The sequence below is a fragment of the Chiloscyllium punctatum genome, chromosome 10 (genome assembly GCF_047496795.1).
Source record: "Chiloscyllium punctatum isolate Juve2018m chromosome 10, sChiPun1.3, whole genome shotgun sequence".
Classification (NCBI taxonomy): Eukaryota; Metazoa; Chordata; class Chondrichthyes; order Orectolobiformes; family Hemiscylliidae; genus Chiloscyllium; species Chiloscyllium punctatum.
In genome coordinates this window covers 47,767,468-47,791,533 of record NC_092748.1, presented here as the reverse complement: position 1 = coordinate 47,791,533, position 24,066 = coordinate 47,767,468, and the positions used below count along the sequence as shown (strand labels likewise).

General features: G+C 38.4%; 1 protein-coding gene across 4 annotated transcripts in view; it reads right to left on the bottom strand.

Annotated features, from left to right (window-relative positions):
* nckap1 (NCK-associated protein 1) overlaps window positions 1-24,066 on the bottom strand; it is a 209,606-nt gene that overhangs the window by 23,323 nt on the left and 162,217 nt on the right. For all 4 annotated transcript variants that reach the window (XM_072579056.1, XM_072579057.1, XM_072579058.1 and 1 more), the window contains 5 exons: window positions 22,154-22,251; window positions 16,658-16,751; window positions 14,741-14,823; window positions 4,330-4,410; window positions 2,833-2,926 (listed from right to left, as the gene is read on the bottom strand). In XM_072579056.1, the coding sequence (XP_072435157.1) occupies window positions 2,833-2,926; window positions 4,330-4,410; window positions 14,741-14,823; window positions 16,658-16,751; window positions 22,154-22,251 (450 nt within the window). The remainder of the gene's footprint in view (window positions 1-2,832; window positions 2,927-4,329; window positions 4,411-14,740; window positions 14,824-16,657; window positions 16,752-22,153; window positions 22,252-24,066) is intronic.

Sequence of the window (24,066 nt, the reverse complement as noted above, 5' to 3'; positions counted from 1 at the left end):
TGACTTAACTTCCCTAATATTGATTGGAACTTACCTATTTTAAATAGTTTGGATGGAGCAGTTTTTGTCAGGTGTGTCCTCGAAGGGATCCTGACACAATATGTTGATCAGCTGACTGGAGGGGAGGCCATATTGGATTTGGTGCCTGGCAATGAACCATGCCAGGTGTCAGGTATTTCAGTGGGAGTGTAGTGTATTCTGGTGAGTGATCACAATTCCCTGACCCTTACTGTACTCATGGAGAGGGACAGGAGCAGATGGTGTGTGAACGTAACTAATTGGGGGAGGGGGTGGGGGGGGGGGGGGGGGGGAATTACAAAGCTATTAGGCAGGAACTGGGCTGTCTAAATTGGGAACAAATGTTCTCACGGAAATGCACGACAGAAATGTGGAGGCTGTTTAAGAAGCACTTACCGATAGTGCTGGACAGGTTTGTCCTACTGACACAAGGGAGGGATGATAGGTTGAAAGAACCTTGGGTTACAAGGGATGTGGAACATCTAGTCAAGAGGAAGAAGGTTGAGGAGGCAAAGATCGGACAAGGCTTTAGAGGATTACAAGGTAGCCATGAAGGAACTGAAGAATGGTCTGGGGAGAGTTAAAAGGGAGCATGAAAAAGCTTTAGTGGGTAGGATTAAGGAAAACCCTAAGGCATTCCACACTTATGTGAGGAACAAGAGGATGGCCACAGTGAGGATAGGACTGATCAGGGATAATGGAGGGAACTTGTGCCAGAGGAAGTAGAGGAAGTCGTTAATGATACTTTGCTTCAGTATTCACTACTGACAGCAATCTTGACGTTTCTGAGGACAGCGTGAAACAGATTGATATGTTAGAACAGGTTATGTTACGAAGGAGGACGTGCTGAAAATATTGAAAAACATAAGGATAGATAACTCCCCTGGGCCAGATGGAATATACCCAAGGTTACTAAAGGAAGCGAGGGAAGAGATCGTTGTATGTTTGACGATGATCTTTGGCGTCCTCACTGTCCATTGGAGTAGTGCCAGATGATTGGAAGGTGGGATATGTTATTTCCTTGCTCAAAAGAGGGAATAGAGACAAACCTGGAAATTACAGACCACTCAGTCTTACATCAATGATGGGCCAAGTATTGGACAGGATTTTGACAGACAAGATTTTGGATTACTTGGAAACGCACAGTTTGATTAGAGATACTCAGCATGGCTTTGAGAGGGACAGGTCATGCCTCACAAACCTTACTGAATTCTTTGAGGTTGTGACAAAACACATTGATGAAGGAACAGCAGTACATGAATTTTAGCAAGGCATTTGATAAGGTTCACCTATGGTAGGCTCATTCAGAAAGTGAGATGGCATGGCACACAGGGAAATTTGGCTGTCTGAATATAGAATTGGAAGGGCCATAGAAGACAGAGGGTGGTAGTAGAGGGAAAAAGTGTTCAGCCTGGAGCTTGGTTACCAGTGGGATTCTGCAGGGATTGCTTCTAGGACCTTTGCTCTTTGTGATTTTTATAAATGACTTGAATGAGGAAGTGGAAGGGTGGGTTAGTATGTTTGCTGATGACAACGGTTGGTGGAGTGGCAAATAGTGTGGAGGGCAGTTGCAACGGGACATTGACAGGATGTAGAACTGGGCTGCTAAGTGGCAGATGGAGTTCAACCTGGAAAAATGTGAAGTACTTCACTTTGGAGGGTTGAATTTGAATGCAGAAAATAGGGTTAAAGACAGGATGCTTGGCAGTGTGAAAGAGCAAAGGGATCTTGTGGTCCATGTCCATAGATCCCTCAAAAGTTACCAAAGTTGATAGGGTTGTTAAGTGGGCATATGGTGTGTTGGCTTCCATTAGCAGGGAGATTGAGTTTAAGAGTAGCAAGGGTATGTTGCAACTCTATAGAGCCCTGGTTAGACCACAATTGGAATACTGCATTTAGTTTTGGTCACCTCATTACAGCCAAGATGTGGAAGCTTGAAACGGGGTGCAGAGGAGATTTACCAGGGTGCTGCCTAGACTGGAGGCCATGTCTTAAGAATGGTTGAGGGACCTATGGCTTTTCTCAGTGGAGTGAAGGAGGCTAGGAGTGGATTTGATAGCGGTGTAGAAGATGTTAAGAGGCATAGAGAGAGTGGATAGCCAGAGACTTTTCCCATGGTGGAAATGTCTACCACGAGGGCACATAATTTTAAGGTAAATGGAAGAAAATTTAGGGGAGATGTCAGAGATAGGTTCTTCACACAGAGTGGTGGGTGCAACAAATGCACTGCTGGCTGTTGTAATGTCAGATACATTAGGAACATTTAAGTGACTCTTCGATAGGCACGTGGAAGACAGTACAATGAAGGGTATGTAGGGTCGTCTGATTTTAGAGTAGGATAAAAGGCTGGCACAACATCTAGGGCTGAAGGGCCTGCACTGTGCTGTACTGTTCTATTTTGAACCTATCAGAATTATGATCAGGTTTGATTTTACCCTTGGGCGACCATGTGAGTTTGTACATATCCCCCACGTCTGTGTGGGTTTCCTCTGGATCCTCCCACAGTCCAAAAATGTGCAGGTTAAGCAGATTAGCCATGCTAAATTGTCCATAGCATACAGGTTGGGTGGATTAGCCAATGGAAGTGGCAAGGTTACAGGGATAGGGTCGGGCTGGGTCTGGGCAAAACGTTCTTTGGAGAGTCGGCAAAGACTCAAAAGCGCTGAATACCCTGCTTCCACACAGTAGAGGTTCTATGAATATTCCTACCTAACATTTCAAGTTTGTACTAGAACTCCCAAAAATTAAGCAAATCTCCTAGATGAAATTATGAAATGTCTCCACTTGGAAGATGCACTGATTTGTAGCACATACCTGACTTCTGTGATGACAGAGCTACCACCAATGCTGGGTCAATTTCACATGGTAAACCAGATGCTGAAGAAAGCTCATACACATTCATTGCAACCTGTGTATTTTAAGAAACCACTTTTACAATCAAATAATCCAAACATTTTAGGAAGGAAGCTATTTAAAGAGAGAATATATGTTCTTAATCCTTTTAAAAACAAAATCTATACTTTTACACTCATCCAAAAAATAATGACAAAAATACTTCATCACAATATATTCAAGCTAAACCCCTAATTAATTGTTGACACGAGCTTTAATAAAACGATTGGATATGATGTAATGGTGGTGGTAGGAAATCAGGGAATTAATCTACTTATTTTGTAGGTGTCTTATTGTTTTTATGTTTAACGATATTTATTTGTTGCAATTATTTAATGTAATTATGTTTAATTGTTAGGGTTTCCAATTCTCCAGGATGGACTGGAGTAATCAGGAATCTGAGATTAATCCCCAGGGTTTCGTTATGTAGGCAACACAGGACACAAATTATAGGAGCAATGAATGAAAGTTGATAAAAAATATTCTTCGCAATCTTTAATTCACTTTGCTGATAAAAATGATTGGACATAGTACAAAACCTCTGATTGGTCAAGAAAGTTAATGAGTAATCTGTTCTCTTCCCTATGAGGCTGGGAAGGCAATGCACAAGTATGTTGCATTGTGTAAGAGGTCATGTAATGACAGCTTCAGAAATGCATACTTAGTAGGCTGGCAATCCTACCCATCACCCAATTGGTGATGTCCAGAGCATATTTATTTTGTTAACCAGCTGGTGCTTGGTAAGTCCCTGTGAACTGTTTAAGAAAGATTTAATTAATAGTCAGACTAATGTTGTTGAAGTTCAATTGCTTGTTGGCTTAGTTACTTCTCTAATACCCAATAACGTTTGCTGACACCAATTTCTTACATTTAACAGCTCTTCATCATTGTAATTATTTACAAATAGGGCTTCAGTTAAAAACATCAAAATGAAAAAGCATTATTCAAGCATCATGATGAGAGGACATAACATTCACAGACAGGAGGTGTATACCATTTGCAAGAATTATGTTGACAAATGTAGCATATTAGTTAAAATCTTACAGAAATTAAATGTGTCAAACTAATATGATAATTAGTTTTCGCCAGTCTGTAGTCCTACCTAATAAGCACAAAAACAAATGACTCCAAATTTAAACACATATAACCTAAGTCTATTAAAAATAAGGTTTCAAACTATTCCTTTCATTTCTGGAGAAACTGCAGGTTTGGCAGTATCTGTGGAGAGTGAAACAGAGTTAACATTTTGGTCTGGTAGGACTCTTCTTCAGAATTACTTCAGTTCTGAAGTGTCATACCAAACTCAAAATGTTAATGCTGTTACTGTCTCCACAGATGTTGCCAGACCTGCAGAGTTTCTCCAGCTTTCTCTATGTTTACTTCAGATTCCTAGCACCAGCAGTGTTTTGCCTAGTTTACCTTCATATCAGTTTCCCTTGGAATATGGTCCTTGAAATCCTCAACTGAACTCACAAGGAAGGGAATGTGGCATGACAGGACCTGAGGAAGAAAAATACTCAACATATTAGATTTCAAGTAAAAGGACCACTTCTGTATTTTCTGGCTGGTATTAGAGCTCCAGGATTTCGGGAGGAAATAGTGGCACCAAGAGCATTTAGAGGAGGATCTCAGTATCAGCGAAAGACAGAATTCTCAAAGGACTTCTACCATCATAACAAGAATTATAATTTCAAAAGGAAACTAAATGAGCAATTGAGGAAAATAAACTTGCAAGGTTACAGGGTTAGTGAGGGCAATTGACTGGATTGCTCCAGAGAGCTGGCATTGATTTCATAGGCCAAATGATCTCCTACACTATACTGACTCCATGCCCATGAGAATCTTGGACGTATTGTAAGGGGATGTTTCTGGGATGCAAGATTACTGGGACTGGGATTTAGAAATTACACAACATACAGGGAGACAACTCTGTACCATTTGGATTGGTGGGAACATGGTGTGGTCTAGCAAGGGTTAGACAAGGAAACAGACCTTGGCAGTGCAAATAACAATTGATGAGTATTTCAACATGAAGGAGCTCGGGTAAATCTGTGAAATTTAGACCATTTTGGATCTTCATTAATCCACAAGTGTTTCACCTGAAATTCCAGATCTTGATAGCCACTGAAAGAAAAATGCTAATAGTTTTTGATCCCCCGATCAGGTCAGTGGTAGCATTAGATAATAAGCACTTTCAACAACAACATACAAGCTACAAATGCCATGAAGCATCAGCAAGGTAGCAGAGAAAGGCAGTAACAGCTCTGATTGTGAAAGAAGTCTGATATCCATGGGCTTCAGACAACAGCAGCTAGTTTTCTTATTCAACATTGTATTTCATCTGTCATTGGTTGCAGATATACCTTGTCAGCTTTTTCCTTACAAGGTTAATTTACAAGCAAATACACCCAAAGTGACAGTGGACCAATCTGAAACCAAACACCCCCATAAAGACAGTGGACCAGTCTGCTCAAGAGTGGGAAATACTATAGTACGAAGTAGCCCACATGCCACTTGTTAATATTACTTAAAGATTTATACATTGTTCGAACCAAGTGAGAAGGGGTGAACTGGCTCCTTTCTGCTCAAATTCCCTGATTGGTCACAAAGGTTGCAGTTCTTTTGCAAAAGACTACAGCTAATTTTGTTCCTAAAAGGTTAAGTGAGGTAACAATATTTTGCTGTGAGCAATAGGGAGACAATGAACAAATTTTTTTTTGAGTTAAAGAAAGAGCAAACTTCTGCATGATTAAATGTGAGGAAAATAGTTTTAAGAAGTAATAGCAAGCATGCAGCCTTCATACAGTCACTGAGTTCACACACAGGTATGAAGTTAGAAGGGAACAGTATCCAAAACAAAAGATTGAAAGAGAATGAATGGTGTATTGCCCTTTGATAGACTTTGAGATGCAAGGTTATAAATGGAAGTTGATGTTGATTAGGTGTTTTCTTGAATGCGTCAACAATAGCAAATACTGTAGTTATTGAAAATTCTTGCTGCTATGACTTTTATTCTGTAGCTGTTTCTGTAGCTACTTTTACTGAGAGAAAACAATGGAAGCAGCACCTTTTTTTTCAATTATCTGCCAAAACGCTCTCAAAACCTGCTTAGAAATACTGAGTATCCAAGAAGTTCTTTGAGTTGGTCTGTCTTTGACAGCCAATGTATTAATATCGACTAATGCAAATGCACACCCAAAACCATGATGGGTTTTGATGGGTGTTCAGGTGGTAGGGACCCTAAGGGTGATTTTTGTATTTTCTCACCTCCACTTTGAAAAGTGGCCTTGCATTTTTAAGCAGTTTGACTTGTCCAAGTCTGACCTCCAACAATTCCAACTAGTTAAAAGTTTTTAAAAATTGAACCATCGAACAATATAGGGGTATAGCTTCGAGATGATGTGTTCATTTTTTTCCTTTTGTTTTTGCTAACTTGATGTATTTCTACTTATAAATTACTGTTGTAGTATAGCCAAGCAACAGAAGATGCTTACTCAAGACATAACCTCAGCATAGTAAAACTTAACCAAATAGAACATTTAGGATGTATATTGACTTTACTTCAAAAAAATTGGTATTACTCCAAGCATTAAACTAAGTTATGATTTCATTCAGTTCAATGATGAGGATAGCTAGAACTCAGACACTAAAGATAGCATTCATCATTTGAATATCTGTTTAGTGCTTTATTTTAATTCTCATAATCCATGGGGCATTGCCTTAGACTTGAATTAACCATGAATATATTGCTTCAGCATTAACAGAAGATTATAATCATTAAATTATTTGACTTGTTAACGAGACGTGTAAAATCATAACACAGCAATTAATTTGCTTTTATCTCAAGTTATTTAATAGAACTGTGCTCATATAGGTGATTGTATTAGTGCGTAGTGAATCAAAGATCACTCCCTGCTGCTTTTTCAGTCTTCACCGGTCTCCTTTTTGTTCCAGTGAAATACTTTACATCAGCCCCACCCCAACCCAGTCCAGACTGAACATTATCAAAGCTCCAAAAGAAATGTACCATGAAAAAAATGGATAGGATGGGATAGGGAATGTCAACCGTACAGAAAATATGTTGAGCTTCACAATGCATCTTTAGGTCACAGATAAACAAAACGGAATCCTGATGTATTTTCAAAAAAAATCTTCAAAATGAGATCATTGGTTACTTTTCTGTTCCTTGCTAGCTAGTTTATCATCTGTTGGATGTTTGCTGATTCTCAAAAAGTCTGAGTTCTTTTGCTCTTGTTGCTGCTGCTTGTTTCCTGGTACATCTGTCTTCCAACCCTTTACTTAAATTAATTAATGGGCCAGCATTATTTGTCCATCCCCAAATGTCCTTCGGAAGCTGCTGGTGAGCTGCCTTCTTGAATTGCTGTCGATGATGTAAAATAGACACATCCATAATGCTCTATGACCCAGTTATGATGAAGGAACCACAATATGGAATCACAGAATCCTGACAGTGAGAAAGCAGGCCATTTGGATCATGGTGTCCACACCAACCCTCTGAAGAGCAGCCCCCCCAAACCCACATGCCACCCTATCCCTGTAACCCTAATATGGCTCCAAGTCAGGATGAGAGATTTGATAGTGGTGTCTCCACATGTCTTCCCATTTATGGTGCCTTTATCTTTCTTGGTGGTGGAGGTCACAGGTTTGAAAGGTACTGCATAAGTAGCCTTGGTGAGGTATTGCAGTGCATCTTGTAGAGCCAACATGTAGACCTTCAAGCTGTCACTGTGCTTTTAAAGCTAAAATTTAGGTTGGTTTCACAAACCCCAATGACAGTGTTCTCCCAAATGAAGATAATCAAGTGAAAGAATCAAACCCGCCTCACATAAAACCATTTGATAGATTGTATACTATTAGCAGTCTCAATCTACAATCCAGACTTCAATAAGGTGTACGATAAGGTGCAGTCATTATGTGTTGTCACAATGAGACTTGGGGAGATGAAAAAATTAATTATCCATACTTGCTTTTAGATTTAAATTGCATGAAAAACAAACTCTTCGTTCTAGATTTTCTTAAATGTGGATCCTGGGTTGCACTTAAACTCACAAAGTGTTCTTATACTTAAAGAGTTTAGAAACCACAATTGTAGATGGTACATAGTGCAACAACTGCTAGTAACAGAGGGCGTGAATCCTTAAAGAGATAATTCGCCAATCAAGGGAGCTGCATTGTTTTCTGTGTGTGGAGTCTCTTGAACATTATTGCATCTGCATCCATCAAATGGGGTGCATTCCATCAAAGACCTGACCTTTACCTTGCAGATAGTGGACAGGTTGTGTGAGGGGTAGAAAGCTGAGTTACTTGATGCCAAATTCCCAGCATCATACCTGCTGTTGTAACCACAGTATTTATATGGCTACTCAGCTTCAGTTTCTAGTGGATGGAAACTCCCAGGATGTCAACAGTGGGGGAGTTCAGCAATGGTAATACCATCAAATGTCAAGAGGTGAATATTGCTAGTACTTGCCTGGCACAAGCGTTACTTGTATACATCAGCCAAAGCATAACAGTTGACCAAGTCTTGCTGCATTTGGATACAATCTGCTTCATCAGGATTCATGAAGGATGCTAAACATTGTGCAACATCAGTGAATAGTCACGTTTCTGATCTCATGATGGATGGATGCTCCTTGACAAAGTTGCTAAACATGATTAGACTGAGGACAGTACCCCTGATGTAATGGCAGTAGTCCTACCTCAGAGCCAGGAGGCCTGGGTTCAAGTTTCAGCTGCTCCAGCAGCGTGTGATAACATCTCTGAATGGTTGCAAAGAAAATATTTAACCCTGAGGAACCTCTGCAGCGATGTCCCAGCACTGAGATGCTTGACTCCCAAAACCCACAGCCACCTTCCTTAACTGAGGCATGGCTCTAACCAGCTGTAATTAAATCTAGAGTTAAATGGCTTTGCTGCAGCCCCAACCAAGCATGATAGTTAATAGCGAATGTGACTCCACTGTATTATTTCTGGCACCCACCATTGCTTGAGTGATGAGTAGACTGATAACCTAGTAATTAGACTGTATTCAGTAGTCTTATGGACAGGACCTAAGGTAACTTCTCACATTGTTAGATGGATGCTACTGTTGTAGCAGTAATGGAATAACTTCATTACAGGCCTTTAGCACTACAGCCAGGTTGCTGTTCAGATCCATAGTCTTTGCCTTATTCAGTACACTCAGTCATTGCTTGATAAGCTATGTGATAAACTGACTCAGCTGAGGAATAACTTGTGAGATGATAGGATCCTCAATAGTAGGCCAAGGTGAATCACCAAATCAGCATTTCTGGTTAGACAATGGTTGTAAACGCCTCATCTTCTGCACTCGTGCGGTACCTGGTATTTCACAGAGATGTTCACATAGTCTCCTTATCATTGTTTGTTTAATTGTCTGTCATCATTCAAAATTTGAAGTGACAGGACTTGATGTGATATGTTAAATGTAGGTTTGCTTAACTCTTTCTGTGGAATACTGTTTCTGCTGTTTAGCATGAATGCAGTTTCACTAGGATTGCCACCTCATTTTTAGTTATACCTGGTAAACATTACTATAATCCACAATGTCACTTGCAAACTTTGCCATAAAAGTCTATGTTCCATTATTCAAATTATTCATACCTATAAATAGTGAAAGCTGAGGGCATAACACAAATACCTTGATAATGCTACTTTGACATATACCAGTGTACATTCCCTTAAATTCTAGACTATAGTAGTAAAACCATGACTATTCTTCTTTAAAATTATACACAATGTTTAAATTCACACAAAAATTCTTTTGGAGATTCAGATAAAAGAAAAATAATGTTCACAACCCAGTATAATTTCTTTACAGTGTCTTTATCTCAACTTCAAGGGGAATTGATGATAAACCCTTTCATTTTGTATTGGAAGAGGGTTGACCTCATATCGCTATGGATGTACTAGCTTTTAGACCTTGATTGCTGTCAAACATACTTTCATTGTATACCCACAAATACATGTATATATGTAAAAAAATTCTTTTTTTTTAAGTCTAATCACTCTTTTTGCACTATTTTGTTTTTAAGAATAGTTGAGGTTCACTGGTCTTTTGTCTGTATTTTGTCACGGGTGTTTAGCTATTTACCATAGTCCATACAGCATTCAAGATTCTACAAGTCCTGCATTTCAATAGTGCTTTTTCCTTCCTACTAGCTTCTTGGTACTTTTTCAAATGCTGCAATGTAGTTAATCTTCATTCATTCCTTTTAATTTAATCAACATCTTAATTTCATTAAACTTAGTTGTTTCCTTCATATGTTCCGACTAGTGTTTTGTAAAGCTGAAGTATAACTCCCACCATTTGCATCCTAATCCTCTACATATTAAAAAAAAAGCATTCCATTAGACATTTTTGTTATTTTCTGCATTTGTTTATGGCATTTCAGTAATCTATTTACTTTGGACTTCTTTTGCTGCTAGTTTTTCACCATTTAAAAAGAATGCATGTTAGGTCCAAAGTGAAGGAGGACATCATACTTCCCAGCACTGAAATCAATGTGTCATCATTTTCCTCAATTAACCTATCAGTATCTCCTTGCAATTTCATTATTCCATCTGCACTGTTTGTAATACTCACCATCCTAACTTGGAAATATATCACCATTACATGAGCGTTGCTGAGTCAAAATCTTGGAACTGCTTCCCTTATGGTATCGTGGGCTTACAGTAAATTGACTGAGCAGTTCAATACAACAGTTCATCCGCACCTTTTGAAGGGCCAGGATGTTTGGGTAATAAATTTTGGCCCAATCAGCAATCCCATATTCAATGAATGAATATTAAAAAGCCCCACCCATCTTTGTTATCAAAGCTAGGTATATGGTGTTCTGACCCTTCATCCATGTCATAAATGAATACAGAGAATAGTTATGTTCAAACTGAAATTCATATGTGCCACAAGTGACAGACTACCAAATGAACTATCTGTCCATTATCTCTATTCTGTTGCTCAATCAATTTCTTAACCAGGTCAGGAATGAGTCTTTTAAGAGCAAGAGTATCAACGTTAGCTAGCAGTCTTTTATTAGGGACTTAATCAAATGCCTTCTGGAATGCTGTAATTATCTGTAAACCGTCCACTATTTTAGTCACCTCTTCAAAATTTTTAATCAGATTTCTCAGGTATGGCCTATGTTTTACTGTCTTTCTGATCAGCTGAAAATTTTAAAGCTATTCAGTCACATTATCCCAAATTATAAAAGCAGCAACTTCCTGACAACAGAGGTTAATTTAGTGATCTCTCACTCCCTGATATTCCTCTCTTTCTTAACAAAAGGAAATGTGCAGCTTTCCAATCTAAAGTAATGGCTCCAAAATCACAAGAACCTGCACCGTATTATGGTTAGGGTATGTGCAATGCTCTCATCTATTTCCTTTAAAACAACTTTGTCATTAAGATTGAGACCATCAGCTGCTGACTTCTCTCCTTGCCTCAGCTCACAGAGTCAAATCTTCCATTAGGTAGCAGCTGCTCCCATCCTGAACTGGCATTTATTTTTTCTTTTTTATTTCTCCTCATAGCCTCAGAGTTAATTTTGTCTACAGAACGCACTTAACTCCAGTCCCAAGAAACTATTTACCACACAACTTCCATTTCTGGTTTAAGTTATCAATGTTAAGTGATTTGTTAAACATAGAAAAGAGGAGTAGGCCATTGACCCTACAAGCCTGATCCGCCATTCAATATGATCCATACTGATCATCGAACCCAGTACCCTGTTCTCATTTCCTCCCCATATCATTTAAACCCTTTAGCTCAAAGGACTATACCTAATACCTTCTTGAAAACAAATTGGCCTTAACTGCTTTCTGTGACAAAGAATTTGACAAGCTGCATGAAGGAAATTCTCATCTCGTAAATGGCCCGTCCTGTACTATTAAAAGGATGACCCCTGGACTCCTGGTTCTTGGGAACATCCTTTCTGCATTTGGCTACATTATGTCTTGTTAGAATTTTAAAGGTTTCCATGAGATTAATCCTTCATTCGTGTAAACTCCAAATGAATATAATCTTAATGGATTTTATTTCTCTTCATATGTTATTCCTGCCATGCCAAGAATCTGTGCGGTAAACTTCATCCATAGTTAGAACATCTTTCCTCAAGTAAGGAAACCAAAACTGCATACAATGCTCCAGGTGCGGTCTCACCATCGCCCTGTACAATTGGAGCAAGTTGCCTCTGCTCCTTTACTCAAATACTGTGGCTACGAACACAAACATACCATTAGCTTTCTTCACCAGCTGCTACATCTTCACGCGATATGTAGCCACCAGCGTACAAAGACTCCTAGCGTCTTGGCGCATCTTACCTTTTTTCCCAACCTACCACCATTCAGATAATAACTTGCCTTCCTGTTTTTGTTAGCAAAGTGTATAAAACATTGCCTCTTTGGAACTATTACTTTGTCTTCAAATCTGTCATCTGTATTAAAAAAAACCCTCCTCCTAAGTCTTTTAAACTAGCATCACAAACCCAAACTCTCTCTCCTTTCCAAGTCTGAATGTGCTGTGGTCTCCAAAATATAAACCTATCTTTCCCACAAATCCACATTTGAACCCCTTCAATGAGGCTTCAGTGCCTGCCACAACACTGAGCATATCAAAGTCACAAATAACATCCTCCATCACAGTATATAGTAAATTATTCCTCCTCCTCTTCCTCTTGACTTGACTGCATCCTCCTCTAACAGCAATGCTCCATTGTTCAGCTAAGTATGACACACCTAAATCCATTCTGATCAATCCAATCATAATTATCTACAATGACTTCTCTTCTAGCTCCTAACACCTTTAAACCTTGAATTACCAGCTCCTGTCCCTTCAATCCAGTTCCACAAAACTGCTGCCTTAATGAAATGAAATTACTCACCGAACATGCTGTTTTTAAAATAATTTTGCTAAGAGCATGTCAGGGTCCAAACCCGTACAATGGAAGTTTAGTAACTTCTAGACTTGACTAGTCTAAAGTCTTTCACCTTCCATAAATTCAAGGTCGTCCAAAACTTGACTGTCCATATACTAACTCTCACCATGCTCCAATCACCTAGCAGCAAGATGCTGATTATATAATGTTGGTATCCAGTCCAGCAAAACATCAAAATTTTTAACTTCATTTAAGACCTTAGCCTTCTCTGTAACCTCTTCTCACCTGACAACAAGGGCCTGTGATCTTGCGGGAGCGGACGGGCTCCATTGCCAATCCCTCTCAACCTGCTTGAACGTAAGCACATCATAAATACATCAACATAAGGGGCTCTATTCCAGGAGAAAGTTCCAGTGCTCAAGATTTGATTGCAATGAGAACCTGGAGGGTTGAAGCTATTGGCTTTGGACAGCTGGAATAAATCCCACATGATGTAATTCATCCTTGGCCATGTTCTCTCTGCACTGGTGCAGCCCTGTAGATCACCTAAAACCGTGCACTTTATGTGCATCAGGTCCTGCTAAAATATCACCAGGAAATGCTAGAAAGGAAAATTCAAAAGTGTTAGAAGTTCATCTCCCTGACTCTGCCTTTAACTCGAGGTTTCTGCACTTCAATTCTGGCTGATTATGCAAACCTAATTCTGATCACTTTATCATAGGCAGGTATGCTTTGTTTCCCAAGACCTGAACATTAGAGTTTTCTCCCTAAACCCTCTCTCTATCTGTAAGGTGCTCCTTAATACTTTCATCTTTGGCCAAACTTTTGGTTAACTATTCTGATAACTCCTTTAGTAACATGGTGTCAAATTGTGATTAACAATGCTCCTGTTGAATGCTTTGGGATATTTTAAAATGATAAAAGGTGCTTTTTAATGTTGTTGGTTCTCTTCTATTTCACATCTACATGATGCTCATTTGGTGACATCATCTAAAAATGCCACATTAGTAAACTAATGACACCAGCTCAATCACTTTTGTCGATTCTCCATTACTGCTAAATTATCAGATTTATCTGGTATCCTGTACAGGATTTATATATTTGTGTCATATCTATCCACAAAATGCGATTCTAACCTCATGTTAATGCCATTCTAACAATGCCTACATCAATCTGTAACATTGCTGACTTCTCCCCTGCCTTAACTGAGGTGTTGAAGCCTTCCTGCATGTTTTAGATCTAGATTTGACTACCTCAATCTAATCATCACTGGTATCTCACATTCTACACTCAACTTCAGATCACCGAAAACTGTGTACTTTATTTGCATAATGCCCTAGTGTTTAATTTCAATTTTATAACACCTGTGAAGGATCAGAGGGTATTTTGTTGCAACACACACATTTTGGTTAACAACGGTTCATTGAAACATTCTGGAACATTTAACTACATCAAAGACACCATTTAATCAGGGGACCATCATGATCCACCTTGTCAGTGACCTCCTTAGAAAAAAATCAACAGCACATCAGTCAGAACATGCCCATCTCAAATTTAGGCTCTCTTTGGTCAATACAGCTGATTAAAAAACTTAGTTGCTCTACACAAGCCTGTACAGTTTGGTAAACTCTTTGCAACCGATCTTAAAATTTGCATGCCTGTACTATCCTGGTTTCTCCCTGCTTCATGTCTGGAAAAATATGGCGATATATTTCCAAATAATTGAGTTGAATTTGCTAGAAGTGACCATACTTTTGCTAACCTTCTCGCCCTTTGGCGTTCCTTAATTCAATGCTTTCTATTTAAAGATGCTCTCTTTGAAAATATTTGAGTGATGACAGCAATGCTAGCTGTTATGCAAGTTCAATAATTCGACCATAATAGTGCGTCATTATATGTGCATATCTGTCAATACTTACATCTTTGAGTGCTTCCTGTGCTAGTGAGCGGAATGATAAGATAACACCAATTATTGTCATTCTCTTCAGTACGCTGTCAACCGCTAGATTATTTAGGGACAAAGAAAGAAGTGTCATTCATATATTTCATTCTTGAGACAGATCAGTAATGATACACAAAAAATGTGCCAGTCATTCGACACACTAATCAGTATCTGTTGCATAATTTTTATTGCATCATAAGAGTTTCAGCTGTCTTTCAAATGAATTGTTAATTACCCTATAACTGAACTTCACTGCATGACAAAAACAATTACATGTGTGCATTTCTTCTGTTAACTAAGATTTTAAACTGCCTTCTGAAGTATTCTAATGTGAAATGAGAGTAGATCCAAGATGCTTTATTTGCTCAAAAAGAATTAGTAAGCTCTGAAGGTAGCTATGTATATATGGATATATTCTAGATAGGGTATTAAGTCAGTGCAGTCCTTAAATGGATGTGTTACTAAATAATTTTAGAATCGTTAAATTTGACAGCATTTTCATTAAAGATAACATGAAAAACAGTTGACTCGTTTCCCCAATTATTTTTGAATACTAGCTGAACTACATCTTTCGAGAGATAGAAGTGAATTAATGAAATGTTTTCTTTAGATATTTTAGAAGCAAAATAATTAACTTGCAGGGTTTCAATGCTCTGAATCTTTCTTTTCTATTTTGTCAGTACCTCTTGTATTGCTTTAAATATTTAGTCATTTATCACAAGTTTGTCACACCAGAAAATTGGATTCAAAGTCTGTATCCAAGGTTGGAAGAGTGTAAAACACTATCTTGAATTGAATTTGTTTTAAAGTCAAGATTTAAAAAGAATTCAGTTACTTCCAGCTTCCAAGTGCACATTGTTTAGAAGACCTAGGTTAGCCCCTGTCTGATTGGTGTAAATGGATAAGCTATAAAGAAAGGTTAGTATGGAAACGGCTACAGTGTACCCTGATGTTAGGTAACAAAGTCAGCCAGGACAAGATTAAGACTTTTCCTATATCAAAATCTGCTTTTAAACTGATTACCACAATAGCCTGGCAATTCTGCCCTTCAACATGGAGCTAAAAATTAATTTCCACAATTTACTACCTTGCCTGAATGAAAGCTCCAAAAACAAACCTTAGGAACGCATTACCATTTTCCAAAAAAGAGGAATAAAGTGAATTGAAAAAATGAATATCCTGAACACTATCATTTGTCTTTCTTGATGTTGTGCTCAGGGCCATTCTCACTTCCTAAACAGATGAATTTTTCAATGTCACCAATTATGCTTTGCCACAAATCAGCATGCAGTTAAGTAAATTGGAGGGTGTCATCCCTTTCTCAAAATATTTTCACAGATTAAATGCAGCTAAAGAGTAGAAAAATCTGACATTAATAGTTTACCCATGCTTGAATAAAGGGTGGATTCCTTGTCTAACATGCAGATTGTGATCGGTTGTCTGGCAACATTCAATATAGTCAAGCTCAAATATTTCACAGTGAAGTAAAATCATTGAGACTAATGTGCTTTGCAGCTAACTTATCACATAAAAGTCAAAACATTGCTTTGGCAACTAAAAAATTACAGGTACGCAAAGAACATGAGGGACTTGTTAAACTATTTTTTATGCTAACAGACGTCGTCCTTACTGAGTTTTAGAAAGGGTTCTACCATTTTTGTCAAACATCCCTTAGAAAAGCAACACAAACACCAATCTGAAACAGCAATGCCTGTAAACTGTATCAAACAATGGCAATGGACAAGATTAAGTAGTTTAAAAACTTACAATTATATGTGTAACAATGTGAAGATGAATGCTCAGCACTATAACTACATTGCAATGAGGTCATGATTTTAAAATGCTTACACGGTTTGCCCAGTTTCTGTAACAGGAGAACATATGCTATACTCACAAGTTAATCTTTTGAAGAGTGCTGCCATCTGGTCCGGCTTGTCAAAGCTGGTCCTCATTTGTGTTAGCACATCGACATTCTCCACTACTAATTTCTAGGAAGAAAAGATACTTAGTATCAGACAGTTCTTCAGATAATCAAAATCAAACACATTTCAATCTGGAAAGGGAAACAAGACTCAGAAGGTCCAGATGATTCACAAATCTTCAATTCCCAGAGATTTAGAGTCTATAACATGAACACTCCAATGTTTGGTATGATTTCTGAAACATATCATAATCTACCCTGTTTCTTGGTCTTCCCACTTTTAATCCAAATTGAAACATAGCAGGATTATCTGTGTTCAATATTGCTCTTCTTGTTCCTCTCCTCCTCAAACTTCCATTCCAGGATGGAACAATCAATGCCATGGAAACACTGAAACAGCACAGCAGATGACTAACTTGACGAAACATTGCATCATAAGTAACCTTTAAAAAAAAAACAGTTTAAAGAGATAATTTTCTATACTGTAATCTAACCACAAAGGGAATGTTAATGTCTAATCTGCAGTACCACTTCAAAATGATTATATTTTATTACTTGTATTGCTAAATGGGCCCATCCTTTCCCATTAAAGGTGTCAGCAACGGACAAGTGAGTACTTTTTCACAGATAGTGATACGACTGCACTGCGCAAGCACGGATTCTTCATATCAGAACATGAAACAAAAGTATCCTCTGACAATTCTATTGTGGTGACTATCACAGTTGAACGCCATCCTGCTTCAGCAACTATCAGCAATAGTATTTCTAATGAAGGTTGGGAGGAGAGTAAAGACACTGAAGTACTACTATATTGTAACATAGATGGAAATGTGTCAGGTGTTCCACTTGCTAAGTTGAGCATGCAAATTTTAATTCTGGCACATAGAAATTTCCACATTTATTATTTTATGAAGGGTAGTCTCATTCTAAATTGGAAATTTAATGGAAGTCTAGATGCCCAACTCATTCCTTATATGTTGGCAGTCTTTGTATAAAGTGATTTTTAAAAAGACCAAATTTTAACTTATCAACTCGGTCCCCCCATTCTATGCCAACCCGTGTCATGGCCCTCCCCACTTTGACAGCAGCCACAAATGTAGGTTGGCCTGCTAATCAGGAGGAAGTGAGCTTTTCCAGCAACACATTTTCTGGGCTGCTAATCAATCTACGTGCATGACATCCAAAAAAATGATCTTGACTTGAGTCCAGTTTTGTAATGATTGGCTTTTGATTAGTTCTTGACAAATCTCAGGTCAAAACCTCAATTTTAGCCTCTGAAATAGTTCCAGAACATATGGGGTTACTCTCTTACTAATGACAGTTTCATGCTGAAGAGACGGTTCTGTCATAATTCAATGGGAGTCAAACGTTGACTTTTAAAAGGAAATCAATTTTAATAAATGTTTTCCTCATTATACAATTAAAAGTACATATTTGAAGAGAATGAATTTCCAAGAATTTTCTTCCTTTTAGCTCAGTTAAATGAAAAATCTATGTTGAATTACTGAAAAGCTTTATAAAACTGCAATCCTCTTTGTTATTTGGCAGAAACAGTTAAAACAAATTAACTATAATTATATATTAAACACAAAATGCTGAAATGGAAAAAAAAAGCTCAGGATTGACATGAATTCTTGCTTACGTTAGAATATTCTGTCCAAATCTCACATTCTTCTGTTCTTTCCAAACCCCTTCTCCACAGAGAAATAAATTACTTTCATATGAAGGCAAAGGTTAAATGACCTTTTCTATGTAAGGGATACCAACTGCCAATAACATTTTCACACAATACAAAACACCCCTGAGGTTGATGGGGAATGAAGAATAATTTCATTTCAGACAGGAGAATGCCTTGCACAGTCTGCAAGGATCACATTTCTCATGTCCATTTTTATCTGCAGGCTATTTTCAAATAAGTGAATGTTTCTCTATAGTCATTTTATAAATACAGCAATTTGAAAATAATGTTAGCATTAGTGCAGCATAGGAAAAATAAGGGTAACGATGGCCATCAAATGGCCAATTTCTGCTTGCTAAGTTATACACAAAGTTTTGTATTTTTAACACCTTAATTTTGTTTTATTTTAGAAGAGAATGAACATATTTCATAATGCTACAATCTCACATGCAGTTTATGGAAAAAATTAAAATATATTCTAAGATTAATGTAATTTAAATTTCATATTTTAGTGGTCAATTTTTCAGGGAGGGGAGAATAGGAAACAAGGTCACAATTGCATACTGAATTATCATTTATAATTTTCAGCATCTAATGACTTCAACGGCAAACAAACATGTTATTGTACTTTTAATCAAGACTTTCAGGATACAAAATATGAAATCTTCCTCACCCCTGAATAATGTGGGCAATGGCAAGTCAGTTGGGAAATATATTATTGATATTGGGGGAAAAAAAAAGTAACATTTTCTATCCAAGGTTTTTAACAGCATCACGAGAAGCCACTAACACACGGCCACTTGAATGCACTGCTACCGCATTATCACCAAATGTCACATTGTTGAACTGCAGCTTGTTATTTCACCAAGGAGGTCAGACTGACAATCCCAGACAGAAAGTTCGAGTGGGTAAGTGTCAGCTCCAGCTGGTTGTTCTAAGATGGGGCTGCACCTAGTCCGTAGTCCACAACATCTCAGGGCATGCTCCATTGACATAAACCACCTACATCCTTCCTTCAAAGGGCAGCTAGCCTTACCACATCCTCATGGCACATTGCAATGAAAGTTGCATTATAAGTGAGTTGGCAATCTGTTAACAGGCCATATTGCATGCAGGGTCAGGCAACCATTAGAACAGAGTGCAAATCCAATTTTGTCGCTTGCTTTCTTTTCTTAGTGCTCACTCACTGTGTGCGTTTATGAATGCTCACCATCTCTCCGCCATACTTGGGCTTTTTGTGCATTGAAGCCTTATTCAGAACCTACAGTCTCTCAGTACTTCTTTCTTGCCTTCAAGCCATGCTTGCCAGAAATCAATCAATGGTGGACACATTACTGTACCACACTGCCAATAGCACACCTCCAGCATGTGAAAGCAGCTTACTTGGTTAACACAATGAACATGCTTCAACCAAAAGGTCAATCTCAGTCTCAGGGGACTAGGCCTCAGTGAGTTGGGGGGAAAGTTGTCATCCTTGAGCTCCCCCACAATCAGCCAAGGGAATGGTCTGATTGAAGTCGAAGAGCTTGGACATGTTCAGTTTGCCACTTGGGGTGGTTAGGCTCAGGAGATTGCCTATCCTCCTCAGTCTGCGACACACTCAGTTTTCCAAGTCTGTGGATTACTGGTAAGTCAGCCATCTGCATAGAGGTTAGTCAAGGGTCTGGCCAGTAATCAGAATGAGTTGCTGTTCAAAGTCATTCGGGGGCTGAGGCACAGATAGCCCTGAGGATCTATTCACTTAAAGTCAAAGAGTACTATCATGAACCAGCTCAGTGGTGGGCAAGTCAGAGAAGTTAAATGTGGGAATTGGAGGAAGTATGCTGGGATGCAGAGTAGACAATACTTATTATGGAGCAATTCAACATACAAAGCTGAAAGACAATCATGCATTGGACCGACTATTGTCGAACAGGGATAACTGATGGTAAACAAAACATCCTGGTATGAACAAGGGAGCAGTGAATCACAATAGTTGGCATTACCAAGCTGTAGCCCAGTGGCATAATTTGAAGAGATGAAGATTTACATGAAACAGTTGCATAGAAATGTGCAAAGGATAGAAATTATGTATTTGACAGTGAGCGCAAGGAATAAACAAACAAAGAGATTTGGGGATCATGTAGTTAAAGAGGCTGAGCCCATAACTTACTCTGCAAAGCAGTTTCCATCCTTGTTCAAAACGTAGAACTGAAAAACGGTTGCCACCACACCCAGAATGGCAGGAGTGAAGACAGTGTCCACTTATGAGCAGTGTCAACCTCTTCAAGAGGTAATTGCATTAATCAAGTATTTACACAATATGAGTTAAAGATATCGGTCTACACGGAATTCCGCATGTAAGATACATGCAGTGACCAACTATGTGGAATATATACCTGGCCAAAAGTAATCTTAGTAATGTTATTGCTCATTACAGGTTGATCTTAGTCATATACGTGAGGGTGAAGTCATCCCGGTGACCTTACAAGTGGCACCAGTAAGTCACAATTCACAAAGACAATCCAAGGCGTCTTGTGGTGCAGTTGGGCACTGTAGTGCAGTCCTTATTTTTGATGGCACTGGAGCAGTTAACAATAAGACTCAAATAAAGAGTCTCTACATTGTTGACAATTTTCTTAGCAAAGGTTAACATTTTTTTCTCAAAGTTGGGAAATAATTTATGATTGCAAAACTTATTTCACCTTTTTTTTTAATTCATTCATGGATGACACCATCGCTGGCTAAACCAGCATTTATTGCCATGCTTAATTGCCAGAGGCCACCCCTAGTTGCCCAGATGACAGTTTAAGAGTCAAACACATTTCTGTGGGTCTGGACTCAAACGTTGTTCAGATCAGGTAAGGATGGCAGTTTCCTTCCCTAAAAGGATGTTAGTAGTTTTCTTGACAATCAACAATGGATTCTTGGTTATCATTAGATTTTGAATTATATCTTATTTTATTAAAGCAGAATTCAAATCCCACCATCTGCCATGGCAGGATTTGAACCATCGTTCCCAGAGTATTACTAGGTTTCTGGATTCATAGCCGAGTGATAATACCAGCAGGCGATCGCCTCCTCTGTTTTTACAACTGCTCCTTCATTCTAGAAGAAAATTTAGGTCACACTCTCACGTTTCATTCATTAGGCAACACTGGCTCTCTTGTACTCAAAAATTACACAGTACTTTGGTTGTTTATTCAAAAATGAGAATGTGATTTCTTGGCTTTATATGACTGATTTCAACAAATCAAATTCTGAGATGATGTTGTTCATTCTAAAGGTAAGAAAAGTTAACAACGACTTGGAGCATTTCACATCTTGAATGGAGTCTGTGCCCAACAGTTAATTGAAGTACTGCTCGTAACAAGTCAGTCATCACTGATGCCAAATGAGTTACTGTAACCGCAAAAAATAAAGGGCAAGATGTAAGGCTACACGTGTCATATTGCAGGCTCTTCAGAATATGCATCAAAAGGTGACTGACAAATCTAGCTCAGGAACTCAGACTTAACAAAATTTGCAGAGCAAAAGCCAAATCTTAGAGAATCAAAAAACGAGGTAAACCAATCCAAATCAGTCTCCCATTCATTCCAGCAAATGTGAGGTAAGGTTGACAACAGATGTTTTACAACAGCACACAAATCTTTTGATGTGTTTAAAATTTACATAAGATAGTTGTATAAAACTTTAGAAATCCATCGACAAATCCCCACAGTAAAAAAAAATCAAATTTTCACAATATTATTTTATAATACTATTTTTAAACCATTTTATTGAGCACTAGCATGCTGCAATGAAACCCCTACCTTGAGTTCTGCCACCTGTGAGGAAATGTGCCACATCAAGCTTTCACTTAAAAATTTCATTCCATATGGTCCCAGAAGTTCTGAAAGAGCCCTCATTTCTGTGGGAAAATGAGTGTTGTTATCAGTCAGCATGCCATAGAACCAATAAATCTGTCATTAGATTGGCACGTGCATTTTGTCAAAGATTGTCCACGATTTTGAAACAAGAAAGAAAATAGGGGAATACTTGGATATATATTTGAGGAACTCAATTGTTGAAAATCTGTATACCTCTACTGTTACTGAATGCTGAAGTGCTAATAAAAGAGCAAATTGATGAGTTGAAAGATGGTGAACTCCATAAGGAGCATTTTTTTTTAACTTCAGGGAAAATTAAAAATGTGATTTACAAATAAAACAATGGAAGGAGAGAACAGAAACAGAAATAAAACCGTAGTAATGACTTGCTGCAGATGACAATGCAATTATATTGGTGCTTGTGGAAATTAGCTGTCATACTTTACAACAGTGACTATACTTCAAAAGTCAATAAGTTAGCTCTGTTTTTATATGTTCCATCACCATACTAGGTAACATCATCAGTGAGAGTTTCCATTGAAGCGCTGGTGGTATGTCCTGCCTATTTATAGATCTTGGTTTCTTAAGGTGGGTGATGTTATTTCTGGTTCATTTTTTCAAGGGGAGGGAGCACCCACTTCACATTCAATAACAAAACCTACAAACAAGTCAACAGAACATCTGTGGGATCACCAGTATCAGGGCTCAGAGCAGAAGCAGTAAAGCACAGACTTGAACAAGCTGCCCACTCATCTATCCAAACCAAATTTTGGTTCTGCTCAGAAGATGACACCTTTGTCATCACAAAACACAACAAATTAGAGGAAACATACAGCATCAACAATATCCTGACAGGCACAAAATTCACAGAAGAGGAGGAGAATGACAAAAGACCCCCATTCCTAGACTTGACAGTTGAATGCACAGTTAATGGAGAGCTTCATACCAGGGTTTACAGAAAAACAATAAGCACAGACCAAATACTTAACTTCAGAAGCAATCATCCCAACACACACCAATGGAGCTGCATCAAGACATTATTTCAACGAGCTACACCACACTGCAGCGGCCAAGAACTACAAAAAGCAGAAGAAAAATATCTATACAATGTTTTCAAGAAAAACAGGTACCCAATAAATAATCCACCGATTCCTCAGAAACAAACCCAAACAAGTAGACATAATGCAACAAAAACCCAAGCCACATTACCGTACATAGAAGACATATCAGAAATGACTTCCAGACTACTCAGACCCCTTGGCATCATGGCAGTCCACAAACCTACCAACACACTTATAAGCGACTAATGAAACCAAGGAAACCAGGAAATTATAGACCAGTTAGTCTGACTTCAGTGGTGGGAAAGATGCTGGAGTCCATTATAAAAGGATGAAATTACGACACATAGTGTAAGACTAGTAACAGGATAGGTCAGAGTCAGCATGGATTTATGAAGGGGAAATCATGCTTGACTAATCTTCTGGAATTTTTTGAGGATGTAACTCTGAAGATGGATGAGGGAGATCCAGTACATGTAGTGTACCTGGACTTTCAGAAAGCTTTTGATAAAGTCCCATATAGGAGGTTAGTGAGCAAAATTACGGCGCATGATATTGGAGGCAAAGTACTAACTTGGATTGAAAGTTGGTTGGCTGACAGGAAACAAAGACTAATGATAAACAGCTCCATTTCGGAATGGCAGGCAGTGACCAGTGGGGTACCGCAGGGATCAGTGCTGGGACTGCAGCTTTTTACAATATATACTAATGATATAGAACATGGTATTAGTAATAACATTAGCAAATTTGCTGATGATACTAAGCTGGGTGGCAGGGTGAAATGTGATGAGGATGTTA